Source organism: Eurypyga helias, unplaced genomic scaffold (assembly GCF_000690775.1).
Source record: "Eurypyga helias isolate BGI_N326 unplaced genomic scaffold, ASM69077v1 scaffold19475, whole genome shotgun sequence".
Classification (NCBI taxonomy): Eukaryota; Metazoa; Chordata; class Aves; order Eurypygiformes; family Eurypygidae; genus Eurypyga; species Eurypyga helias.
The window spans coordinates 284-13,815 of NW_010252264.1; the positions used below are offsets into that span (position 1 = coordinate 284).

Consider the following 13,532-nt stretch of genomic DNA (forward strand, 5'->3'; position numbering starts at 1 on the left):
TACTCAGGGGCTGAGTCACGACTGGGTTCGCCCCCACTGAGCCCGTCTTTTCCTGTTTGCCTGTGATCTGCAGACTGCTGACTGTTCCATTTTCGCTCCTTTACCTTTTTTGCTAGGGATGACCTCTAAGGATGCTTCAAGTGAAGCTTATAGTAACTGGAGATGACTTTGGCTATTGTCCTCGCAGAAACCAAGGCATCGTGGACTGTTTCCTGGCTGGTGCGGTATCTAACGTGTCCCTTCTAGTCAACGGAAGTGCTGCAGCAGATGCAGCCAAGCTGGCAAGGAGGTAAGCTACTTTCTTTAGCTCCTTTGTGGACAGCCTCCACAAGCTATTAATGGAAAGCCAAGCCTGGAAAATTTAGTATTCCATAAGCCCAGTATAAACACTATATATTTAGAGCCTAGGCTGGTATAAAAGAAAAGTGGATTCCAGGCATATTTACTAAGATAAGACTATTCGCAGTACAGCCAGTGACCTGCCTACCATGCCTATAATGGCTCTTTCTCTGTTATTAGCCACTGCACCACACTTTCTTTTCCTCAGGATAGAACTCCACTTACACAATTTAGCTGGTAGCATTGGGGTTTGTTGGACTTTCTTTTCCCACATTTACAAAAGATGCACCATTAGAATGAAAGTCCACACTGTATACCCAGGCCACGCTGCTACCCCTAAAACTATTAGAGCATAAAAGCAAAAATCTTCAAATCTTATTTGATGCATTTCAGGGAGGCTGAACACAGTGTCAGCCAGGTTCATGGCAGATTCAGGGAAAGGTCTGCAAGGGCTAAGTTATAAATCTGAGCAGTGGATAACTTGATTTTTCCACTCCAGAAACTTTTTAAAGCACCATCTCCATATTTCTATTAATTCTAGTCTTGATAAATCCATTTGTGAAAGCTGCATACATAAAGAGAGGGATAATACCTTTTACCTGCCTTGTACCTACCACTTTTACTCCTTCCTGAACTTTGGAGAGGCTGCTGGCACAGTTGCCTCTGTAGCAAATCAAGCACAATGTGTCATTCTCAAGGACTAGCTGAGCAAATCCTTTCATAGGAAGTATTACTTGTATTTAGATGGTAAAAGCCAGCTTAATGTTTCAGCTCCAGTGTAGGCAGGCACTTGGAAGCAGGAGGATGTCCTGAAAGAAAGAGCAGCAGGGTTGAGAAACAACCTAGGAAAGCAGAAAAGGAAAGGAGCCGTATTGATACTAGAATAATTGAGACCTTACGCTTCAAATACAGCTGCTGCAGGGGATGCTTTCATCAGAGTTGTACTCTCCTTGTTCTCCTTGAGTATCTCTTCCCTTTCTGGCTGTGATTTTAGGGGTACTTCTTTAGTGTTAGGTGGTGCAGGAAAGCCAGGGTGTGGTGTTAGTGGCAAACTGGTCTTTTGTTAAAAAGGCTAGAAATTACACACCAACACTGGGAGAGGAACTGCCTCTGGGATGATAAGGTAAGAAGCAGAAGCATACAACACTGTTGAGATGCCTAGAATGTTAGTAAATGAAACAAATGAAATGTAAAACAAAGACGTAAAAGCCAGCACTTCTCTCTGATATGGAGGCACTGTGAAACCCTTTTAAGCCCCAGTGCTCTGGTAACGTTGTCAGCTATTTTAGCCATGGTCTTTAGCAAGCCTTTAAATATAGAATCCACCTGGCCTCATTTCCCTAGCCAGAAAGTAGGCCATGTAATCAGAGGTTTAAAGAGCATCTTTGAATCCAGGTCATGACACTTGTGCTGACAGCTGATACAGGTGTGAAAAGCCAGGTTGGAGGGCAGGTGACGGCAGAAGTTGCAACCTGCTGCTACGATTTTATTCTTTTGGGAGGTAGTTTTGAACAGTAAATGTGAATGAAATTAATTTAAATCTATATCTGAACATATAAGCAGGGTCACCTCGGGAACAACTGTCAGCACTAGAGATCAACAGCTCAGGCTCTGCAGTTCCTCATTTGTGTAACTCTCTGCAGCTGTGTTCAGCCCTACACACCTTGTAGGGGAAGCATGTGCAGGTTTGGTGAAAAGGGTGTCTTCTGATGCATTCCCACTTCAGGTGCTGCTAGTACACACGGACTTAACCGGCACCTGTGCGTGTAAACTCTTGTGTCGCCCCGAAGATGTTTGTTCCTCTATTGCAGAACTCTTTTCAGACACTAATAGGTCAGACTTACTGGAAATGTCATTGAATCCTCCTCATCTTGTGCTGCAGAAATGGGAAAGTATCGCTGTTGCTTGACTGCCTTGCTGCTGTTATTCCCTCCTTCCCCTGCCTGGTGTTGTTTCCCGTCCCACGGTGAATGTTGAGGCTTTTCAACATTTTGTGGTTTATGGGATAAAAGTCTGCCTTGCATTTTCTCTCCATGTTTGTCTTTCCCCACAGACACCCAACTAAGCAAGTGCTATCTCTCTCTCTCTCTCTCTCCACCCCAATACCTATATATACACACACGTGTGTGCATATATGCTTAACGCCATAGGGGACATTTCAGCCTTGACAGTGGTGTAAACAGGGGACTGCATCTGTCACCAGCTGAGAGAAGAGGCTTGAAGCGAGTAGCTTGTTCTTTCCTGTGGTGCACTCCAGTGTTGTGGGATTTGGCCTTTTGCACACATGGGGCCATGACTGTCAGGGTGTTGGGCTGTTTCTGGAGCCTGTGGAGATTATCTGGGTGCTTCATGATTAACTGTCTGTGACATTGTTGCTTGTCACTGCAGGCCTTGAACTCTCTCCTCACTGGGTCTTCAGTTAATTGGATGCAGGGAGAGCTAATTAGTAACAAGACAACTTTTTTTTGCAGGACAGTCCTTAAGCACCCCGTGCTGCCGTGCAATGTTAGGACTCGGCATCCTTCAGAAAGGAACACAGTTCCTCTGGAATTTCATTCTTCCCCCCATTTTCACAACAATTCTGCAGGCTTCTGGGCATACCATCTGTTGTCCTGTGTTTCCATTAGAAGCCTTGGCAGAAATGCGATGGTAGCCAGCAGATCCCTGTATTGGCTCTAACACAAACTAATTGCAAAACCAAGGAGTAAATACAACACCTTCCCTAACATCTAAGGTCTGGATCTTGGGCTTTTCTAATTTGCTGCCACAACTGGGCTAAAAGAAGGGATCCACTCACTTCAGCAAAAGAGAAGTTTCAGCAGAGGTCTGATTCATCACCAAATGACAAACCTATTGATAGCAACGGCTAGAGCAGTACAGAACCAGAACAGCAGGCAGGAGGAGACACTTCCAATTGCAGGGGGTTTTCAGTAAGTCAAAGCTTTTTTCTTTATGGGATATAGACTGACTGAAACTTCCTGCTTATCCACATAATACAATCTCCATTTTCTATTTACCAAGACCCGCCTTGAAGTCAGCCAGTCTTCCTGGTGCTTATTCCAGAGCCTTTCCCAGAGATTGGAAGGGTTATTTTGTTATCTGAAATGAACAGATTCCTTCATTTTTCCTTAGAAATATGGAGATAGCAGAAATAGAGAAACTAAGGATTGTTTGCCACCATATTTTACCTCCCTTTTATCAACCAACTCAGTTGTGACTGAGTATTAGGACCAATCTCCAGATGATTATATCCAAATACTTGATGAAGAGTGACGTACTTTAGACCACAACCTCCGTCTTCCTGGGTTTTTTGCAGTTTAAATGTTGAACATCAGCTACACAAAAGCTGAAGCCCCCACAACATCTGGGTACATTTAACAGAAGAATCTAACAAACCCACATTTAATTGCTGTCTGTGTTTTCACTTCCTTTCCCATCAACACTAATTGCAAAATGTGTGTGTAAATTGTGACTTGATTCTGACCCTCCCAGTCAACATCTGACTAATCTAGAAGCCTCTCACGCTTTCTCATCACCCTTTTATCCGACTGTTAATCACAAGGCAGACAGTTCCACTGCTGAACTGTGTTTGGATTAAGGGTGGGGCCTTAAGATAGAATCCCAGATCACGTTATCTTTACTGGCAGCGGCACTTTTTGCTGATGTAAGGTCATGGACACAGGAGCTTCAGCTGATACAAAGATGTAATCAAAAAGAAAGTCACATCCCTAAGGTATGTTACAGTACCAGTTCTTAACACTGCAGAGGCTTTGGAATGTTTCGTCCAGCAGGAAAGTGGAGCAAGACAAGATGCTGTTTGATGACTGACAGTTAGATCGTACAGTTTGCTGAGGAGTGAAGAGCGGGTAGGGTAGGGGAAGTATGAAAACACCAGCATGGAGACACTAAGGGGTGTGCTTTTTCGTGCAAAGCACAACCTTGCTTTGTCTGGCTTCAGACACTTGGATGTTTACTGGAACAGGATGTCTAGATACAGATATTAAGACAAGATGCTGTTTGATGACTGACAGTTAGATCGTACAGTTTGCTGAGGAGTGAAGAGCGGGTAGGGTAGGGGAAGTATGAAAACACCAGCATGGAGACACTAAGGGGTGTGCTTTTTCGTGCAAAGCACAACCTTGCTTTGTCTGGCTTCAGACACTTGGATGTTTACTGGAACAGGATGTCTAGATACAGATATTAACATGAGGCTCTTGATTGCATCACACTGGGACTGAAACCTGATGAACCAGTAATTTCCTGGATAAGGATACAAACAGGATGCTGAAGGTGGGATCTGTTTACCCATCAAGGAAAAGGGTAAATGCTATGCTTATGCCAGGGCATGCAGCCATCAGCAAGACAATTGGGACCAGGCTTAGGGAATCACATAATTCCCATAGCCACTGCAACTGCTCCCGGGAAGGCAGGGACTGCACAAGGTCTGGACCCAGGGCACTGCTACTCATCCACCAAGGTCAGAAATGTGCAAAGCTGGTGGGCACCTTAAAGAGTGACTCAGTATAGTAGCAGTCTCCAGGGACCCTTTACTGCTAAGGAAATGAATGAACAGGGCCTGCAGCTGCACAGAAGCCCATTGCCTCAGCAGAGACATTTGTTCAGAGCACTCATGTGGCAAAACAAGCAACTACTTGAAAAGGAAGCAGTTTAGCTGATTGTATTTCATCTATGTGATAACTGGTCTGGGGTTTGTCGAGTCAGAAATCTTTCCAGACTAAATTCCTTGTTGCCCCTTGTAGCATTTGTTGTAAGGGTATCCCTCACACACAGCAGATGCTGAGCAGAGAACCGCAGCGCCGGGCTGGCTTTAACAGATAACTTCCTCTGAGCAGAAGCAGCTGACTGATGGACTAACCTTAGTGGCTGCAGAAGCTACTGGCCTGAACCTCTTCTCAACAAGCTCACACACAGCCCACTCTAAAGCTCCTTATGCTATAGGAGCACACACTTGTAGACACAGTCCTTTGGCTTATCAGGAGTGAACTGACCCTTGTGCTAAATCCTGCTCCATTTCTTTGCATTCTCCAGGGCAGTGGGACAGCTTTGCAAACACCTAGACATGGGCCTCTCCAAACAGATGGTGGAAGGGTCATTGCTGCTTGAAAACACCAAAATGATTTTAGAGAGAGTGAGCAGATTCCTCAGCATCATTTTGTGTTGGCAACAGTAGCTGTTACTGCAGTGCTTTTATTGCAGAAACTACTGTTGCTTGGGGCTCAAGGCCAATCCTTCTACTTTGATTCTTGGGTGGAGCAATTAGCAGTCAGACTCACTGGCAACTCACCCTGTCCCATCTCTAAAGGGCTTTGGCAGAGCAGTGGGTATGAGGCCAAACCCACAACAGCTGAGCTCTGTCCCCAGTGTGGCATCACATGCTGTATAAGCTGCTGCTCTCCACTTCGGTATTTCAGCCAATAAAACAGCAGATATTTTACAGTCTTTGGAAAGATGCGGGCAACCATAAAGTATGATTGTGTAGCAGAAACACAATGTAGCCCTCTGAAAAAGGGGCCCTTCCAGGATATTCCTATAACTTGACTTTTCTCCCTGCCTTATCTACATAACAGCATGCCTTGGTGTCGCTCTTTGGGTGCGGGAGCTGCATTTCAGTGTTCAGAGACGCTCAGGAGTTAGTCCGGTGTGTGTAGTAGTCAGCCTCTTGGCTCAGTCAGAAAGCCCAAGACTCTGGTCAGGCCACAGCACGATTGCAGCCCTGTCTCCCAAGGCACAGCCCAGCTAACTACCATAATGATTTAAGTTTTGCTCATGTTTTCATCTCACTGCAATTAGTACTTCAAGTACTCACGGAGTGTCAGGACTGTTAGGAATAACACCGGGCAGCAGGACATTCGGTGCCAATAGGAGGAGGATCTGGCTCACTGCAGCCAGAGGAAACACACAGATTTAAGTACAGGGAAGCACTACCTAGCAGCAGAACCCTGCTGTGCCCACTGTTTTCCTCCTTCCCATATCCTTACAGCTTTCCCAGCATGCCTGCTTCTGTGCATCTCTCACAGATGAATACTTCTGAACAAGTTTCTCACATGCTGCGTTTTGGTTTCAGTGCCTGTATCCCAGAGCCGTTAAATGCCAATAGTTCCTCTTTAGATGCCTCAGCACGGACAGTCTGTCAAACCAGCCAGGACTAACTCCAAGAGAAAACTATTAAGATATTCAGCTGGCGGTAGCCAAAGCTCCGAAACATGCTCTAATGTTACAGTCAGCGTCTCCCCTTACAGTGAGAACAAGGCCAGCTCTCTCTGCACTTCCACATTCTGCACATTCCCCAGCTCTGGGGCTGGTTTCAGCTCAGGCGGAGGAGCGGCTGTAATGTTACGCAGCGCAGCGCTTGGCTCCTTGGTGTCCCACACCTGTCGGAGGGGCTTGCCTTTTCCTGGAAATAGCTTCCCTCGCAGCATTTGAGGCATTGCACAATTGGAGGTGGTTCATTCGATGCCCCCGGGAGACAACATAGAGAGGCTCAGCTGTTCATTTCTTGCCCTCCCACAACACATGAGAAGCAGAGTGCTCAACAAAAACCAGCAGCCCTCCATCTGCTGATTCATGGTAACACATGAGCCCTTTTTCTTGCAGACAGCAGCGGCTGTGGTACAAGTAATGCTATCAGCTGATGCAGTCAGAGCTTCCTGGAGACAGGATGAAGAATCCGGGGTGGATTTCTGAAAAAAACCCAAAACCCCAAACCCAAAACAAAACCACAGGTTTTCCCCTGCCTGTGAGCTCATGCAGGTACACAGCAGGTCACAGGAGGGAGGGGAAGCCCTCCTGCCACAGCACTCCTCCTGCACTGTAGCTGCCTCCTGCTCTGCCATCAGCTGCCTGCCTAAGGGCCCCCACTCCCAGTGACAGTGCCCTCCAGTTCTTGTATTAGCACAGAGCTAGTGTGCACGTCACGTGCTCAGGCCCCTCGTATGGAAACCTGATGAACATTTATCATCAATTATTCAGTCAGCCTCTGCTGCAGAGAAGTCACCAAATCAGAGAAGCCAGACAGGACCTTTCTCTCCACAAGCCCTTTTGCTGCATTAAGCAAACATTCAAGCTCCCTAATCACACAGTGGACAGGAAAGAGATGGACTCATTTCGTTTCACAGACCTGTCCACACAACCTGACTCGTAACATTTATGTGTTTGTGGAGGAGCAGTGTCTAGCAACAGACTACACCACCCACCTGGAGCACAAGACACGGAGCAGCCAGGAAAAAAGACACTTAGTCCTGCGAGGGCCAAAGCCTTACCACCTGAAGGAGCTAAATGACTCTGACCTGGTCCAATCCATCCACAATCCTCCTGTCCCCAGTAACCTGGTGCTTCACTAGCCAGCTTCAGGGCAGCAGACAGAAGGGGAAGATCTGGTTTTTGCACACTTGGCCTAAATGGAGATTGCTTTTGCTTTCGTCCTTGTGGTTGTAACAGGGACCGACCATGCCCAGTTTTAGCAGTTCTGTGCAGAAATTTCGGGAAGGATTTAAAGCATCACAGACTTGGTGCCTTGAAATTAACTCTGCACCATGACTCAGACTGGGCGGCACAGAAGCACACTGCAGTTCCGTCATTTACTTACTGGGTCAGCCAGAGGCCAGGGGTTGTCTTGGAAAGAGTTTCAAAGCATCGTTTTGGCCACTGATTCTGAGGACTTCCAGAAGTGCTAATGAAACAGCACAAACCTGAGCACCTGCAGGTCCTGTTTGTATGGCAGGGGAACCCACAGCGCAGCCCAAGAAGGAAACACCAGCACTCTGCGCAGCCCCGTGCTGAGAGGAGCTCTGCAGATACCTCAGCTCCGTACCTGGCTTTTCTTTTTTTGTGTTCATGTTGCAGAGTGCAACTAGTGAACCAACTGGACCCTTGTGCGTCCTTCGCAAGGCTCCACACTTCGACTGCCGACCTCCCTGCAGGAACCCTGCCCCTGTGCCTCAGAGATGCTGCTTTGCACAGCTTAGCCTTGTCGCACAGCGCCCGATGATCCGCACCAGTGGGGCCGCTGCGGGCAATTTCAGCTGCATCCTCTGGGAGCAGGACACCCCTCAAGTCAGACAGCATTTACACTCGTAGCGTGCGCTGCTGCTGTAACACCTGCCTTGGGCACACTTATCTGCCTGGATTCTACTGAAGGGCAGCTTTAGAAGTTGTCAAGTAAAACTCAAATGTCTCATAAATGTAATATCGTTAATAGCACAAACAACTCCAGGGAATACCTAGCAAGGGCTAACGAGGTGCTTCAGAAAAGGGTTGCAAGGTTCAGGTTTCTCTGTTCATCAGGGCAGTTACTAGTAGCACGCGGCTGTAGCGTTCACTGCAGTCGTCGCGTTTAGCCGGAGATACCCCGTGGCTGCTTTCTCCACGTGAGTCAGGGTGAGAACAGAACTGGGGGTGCTCACAGCCTGGTCCTTGGCAGACTGCACAAGGCTGAGAGCTGGAGACATTCTCCTCTGCTTAGTGCCGCTGTGCTTTCCTCTCGAGAAGAGGCGGGATACAGAGCTGTACGCCAGCGCGTACACCGCCACTTCTTAGGTCAGCCTAGATCTTTCACTGCACTCGACCCCTGCGGCCACGGTAAGGCAGGTAGAGGTGCAAAACTTAACATACGCTTCCTTCCTGTTACAGATACAACATCCCAATGGGCCTGCACGCCAACCTCTCCGAGGGCTCTCCTGTATGTGAGCTGCTCAAGACAAACTCTTCTCTGCTCAACCAACATGGATTCTTCCATGGGAAAATGGGATTCAGAACAGCTCTATCAAAAGGTCTCCTGAATATGTCAGAGGTAGGAGAAGGCCACATACAGCCATGCCACTTGCTTTCTGGGTATAGCTCAGCCTGCGCTTCTCCTGGCACGTAACAGCTGAAGAACTTCCCCAGGTCCCAGCTGTGAGCTTAGAAATGGATCTTGCTATGTTGCCTGGGCAGCTGGAGCTGCTTCCTGGCCTAATTCTGCCCTCCCTGCTTCCGTGCCTGCTAACTACTTACCTGAGGGGACAGAGGCGGCACTGGAACAGGTATTTACAAAGAACCTGGAGATCAGTAAAGGGAAAATGCCAGAGAAGTGTTAGTAGGCAGTAGGCTTTTCATCACCTTGAGAGAGGCTTCTGTTCTCTAGGGAGAGGGCTGGGTTTGCCCCATGAGTAAGGATGAAAATGTTCAGGTGATCAAAACTGCCCAGGGGATATAAGCACCCATTTCCCCATTCATTTGACAGGGAAATGGATGTTCACATAGCCTGTGTGTTTTAGAAAATCCCAGAGATTCTCTGTAAATAAAGATTTTCTATAAAACCATAGAGACTGTGCCTAGGGGAGGTTCTGGGCAGCCCAGCAGCATCACACATCCATTTACACATCCTATCACGTGGTGCCTCCCAGGGCAGGTCCCAGTACAGGCCAGCAGGGTCTCCAGCAGCCCCCTTGCACCCTCCCAGTCTCAGCCTGCTGACAGGTCTTGCTCTGACCCTCTGCTGTGCAGGTGAAGCAGGAGCTGAAGGCCCAGGTGGAGCTGTTCCAGGAGCTGACAGGTCACCTACCTCCTCACATGGATGGGCACCAGCACGTTCACGTCCTCCCAGGTAAGAGGGCAGTCCTCTTCTTCCCAGCACCAAGCCGGTGAGGGTTGGGCTCAGCTCAGAGGGGTCTCTCCTTGCCACTGCTCCCTGTCTGGGTAATAAACCTCTCCATAAGGCACTTGCTCTGCAATTACAGTTTGAATGTTCCCACCTGGGCCCTGGGAGACAGTCCTGCCCCCACCCGAACTGGCTGCTTGGTGACATGGGTCTTCCGGTAGCAGTGCAAGGGGATTAACAGCACAAATGGCCCAGGTTACACCTTCTTCTCCAAGGACTGATGATGTGATCAGCGTGGAAGGAGGCAGGCCGGGGCCAGCTTAAACTGCAATGCTTAAGCTTGGGAAAGGTGGTAGCTCTTTCAGGTGCTAGAACCATCCCGTCAGTTGCATTTCCACACTGATCCCTGTTGGTAGGTCTCAGCACACTTTAGAGGCGGGCAAGTACCTGTCGCTGTTTTGCAAATAAAGACATTGTAGTACAGAGATGGGAGTGGGCAAAAAAAATCCGTATTTCCCCACTCCAGCACTCAGCTGCCTCTGGATGACAGATCTGTGCAGGGGCTTGATGATGAACGTGCTCCTGACAGCGCAGTCACCTCCGGTGTGCTTCAGGACCAGAGTCACTACCCTGGAAGGGGTTGCTGGGCTAAAGGCTCAGCACGGAGGGGACACCAGGCACTTAGAGCAGATGTGGAGGGAACACTGTTCCCATCACATCCAGATGAAGAAAACTGTCTCATCATAAGAGAAGCCAAATGGGATTTTCTTAAACATGGAAAGACCTCTCTGTGCTAATGGCTTTAAGGGGACATGATGAGCTGGCTGTCTCTCTCCTGACTAACGTGCCTCTGCTTTCACTTCCAGAGGTCAGGCATGTATTTGCAGAGGTGTTAGAGGAGTACGGGATTAAGTACACACGAGTCCCCATCGAGCCAGGCCTTCATAACTGCGACTGGATTCCACCATCCCTGATGGACTTCTATCTGGGAGTAGAAGAAGATTCTTTTAACACGGTGGATGTGTTTACAAGGCATGGAATAAGGTAAGACAGGCACTACTCATCCTTTCTGCAGTAAAGCTTTAAGATCTTACCGGTTCCTGATAGCATCTTTTCCGAATGGAACGCCGCCTTTCTCCTTCCACTTTGGGCCTTACGAGCAGGTTCAGGAGGAGTGCAGAAGCGCTGGGGGCACTAGGGCTTAGAAATCTTGTTGGAACAGAGATGACTCACTTCGCACCTGAAAGGGATTGTTCTTTCCAGGGAATGTTTCTCAGCCGTTCCAGCAAAGCAGCATTAGCCTGGTGCCTGGGACTGTAGGAGGCTGCAATGCTGTATCCACACTGGAATTTTAAAAGTAAAATCTGGGGAATGTTTTCAAGAAGTAACTTTTAATCTCCTTGGAATAGTGGAGAAAGGGGTTTAAGGAGCAGGAAAGAGACTAATGAGAAACAAGTGTTTGCTGTTAGGGAGAGGCAGGAACCTGGGAGAGTTTGCAGTGCCCCAGCAGGTGACTGCTGCTCGAAGCAAACAGTCTTGTCAGCATCCACACCCAAAGCTCAGCCCTTCCCCCAATAACATACTCTTCTAAAACGCATAAATCAGAGAGTGTTTTATGGATCCAAGACATTTCATGTGAGACCCTTGCAGCCACCTGTCCTTTGGGGCAGATTTCTTTACTTTCTCAGTCTAATGAAGACGTTATTTTCTTGGATCTGTTTTCGTCAGCTGTTCTCAGCTCTAGCAGAAGGCTGGCGTTTCACCCTGCTCTTCCCAGCCAGAGCACACGGCCTGTACCGCAGCAGGCCGTTTCTGAGGGCGAGCAGGGCACAGCAACGCGCAGAGCAGCCCACCGGGAGAGAAAAACCCTCCTTTTGGGGCAGGTTTGGGACAGGGACAGCGCAGGGGACTCCAGCGGAAGCCCCACACGCTCCAGGGATCCCCCGCTACCCAAGGGGCAGGGCTGGTGTCGACCTACCTCTGAGAAACAGCTGCTCCACAGTCCATCTCTCCAGGGGCACAGGGAGGAACTGGTGGGGCTGCCCCGCACCTGCTGTTCACCACCCCACAGGGACAGGCACGGAGCTCGGCTCCGGCCTTGCGGGAGGGCAAGGAGGGGTGAACTCACACAAAAGAAAACCCGGGATAAGGAGAAGAGCGTGGTCAGCTGAAGTCACAGGGAACCCAAGGCTGCACCTCAGTGCCGGCACCTGTGCAAAGAGGTACCGACCCCAGGGAGAGCCACGGTTCACTCTGACACGGGGGAGTGACTCTACTTACTGCGTAGCGACGAGGCCTCAGCAAGTTTAGTCAGTTTTCAGGTAAAAAAAGTTAAACTTACTTTTCCCCAAGTCCTGTAAACTCTTCTCAGAGTTGTGTTCAGCTGGGCTCCTCCTTGATCAAACCGGTAAAGGCTTGGTTTCTCCCCAAACCTCACTCTGCCCTCGCACGCCCTTGCGCAGCCCTCCTGGGCTTCTACACGCCACGCTGGAAGAAGTGAGGTTTGTGGGCAGACCTGAACGAAGGGCTGGGTTGAAGCTACGTAAGAAACAGCCTCTACCTGGTGTCCTCAGCTGCATGGCTCCAGTAGGAACGACGTTTTGTCTTCTGTCCGCGACAGGTTCTAGCAGGATGATTGGTTAGCAGCGTGGTTTCCGTTCTGTTTCAGTCCGCTTAGCCGAGGGTTATTACCGAGAGATGGTCATTAGTCAGGTTTTGATTGGCCTAGCCATAATCAATCATTCTGCCAGCGTGGCGTTTCTCAGGTTAGCTCTGCTCTTCCCTTTTGTGCCAACAACGTGCACCTGTAAGCTCAGAGATGCCAGGGAGCCCCTGTGCTGTGAGACACACACATCAAGAGCGCAACAGCAGCAGCGCTGGGACTGTCAGACCCAGAACTGCTGCTGGAAACGGTGTCCTGGTCTCCATAAGGAAAGGAAATGCATCGCCACCTTGTAGTTCTGGTTTTGCTTTTGTTTAGAGTTAAAAGTTTTAGCCCCCCCCTTTCTTAACGTAAATGTTCTGTACGTTTTGATTGCTCATCCAGTGGATCTAACATTGTCTTCCAACTGGCCAGCACTGATCCCAGTGTTCCCTCCCCCGGCTACAGGTGGCCAGACATCTACATAGGTTTGAGTACCATGGGCAAGAGCATGTCTGTCAGTAACATCTGGAGCGCCATCGACGCTGCCCTCCTGGCGTTCACGGCCAAGGCGCCTGCGCCCCCAGCGCCACAGCGCAGGACAGTGACCATCGAACTGATGGTGCATCCGGGGTACCCCAGCATCCCACCCGTCGGCGGCTGTGGGGAGGGCCCAGATGACTTCTCACAGTCCTGGGAGCGCCTCCATGAACTCCAGACGCTGATTAAGCCCGAGCTGCAGAGCCATTACAAAACCAGGAACATTCAGCTTTGTTCATTCAAGGACCTTTAAGTCAACAACGTACATACATTTACCTTCACGCTGAGGCTACGCAGTTGCTAACGTCCCGAGAGCCCGACTACCGTTACCAGTGTCACACCTCCTGGTGCAGGCGACAGGAGCTGGGAGCAGCATTGGGATGTTCACGGAGGAGCAGCCACGGGCCGCGCCCC

The 13,532-nt window shown here is 49.2% G+C and overlaps 1 protein-coding gene across 1 annotated transcript; it reads left to right on the plus strand.

The window, feature by feature from the left end:
• Positions 1 to 114: 114 nt before the first annotated feature.
• YDJC (YdjC homolog (bacterial)) lies at positions 115 to 13,371 on the plus strand. The gene is made up of 5 exons (XM_010152316.1): positions 115 to 289; positions 8,989 to 9,148; positions 9,844 to 9,943; positions 10,804 to 10,981; positions 13,047 to 13,371. The coding sequence occupies exons 1-5, from the start codon at positions 132 to 134 to the stop codon at positions 13,369 to 13,371; spliced, it is 921 nt and encodes a 306-aa protein (XP_010150618.1). The 5' UTR covers positions 115 to 131.
• Positions 13,372 to 13,532: the final 161 nt, after the last annotated feature.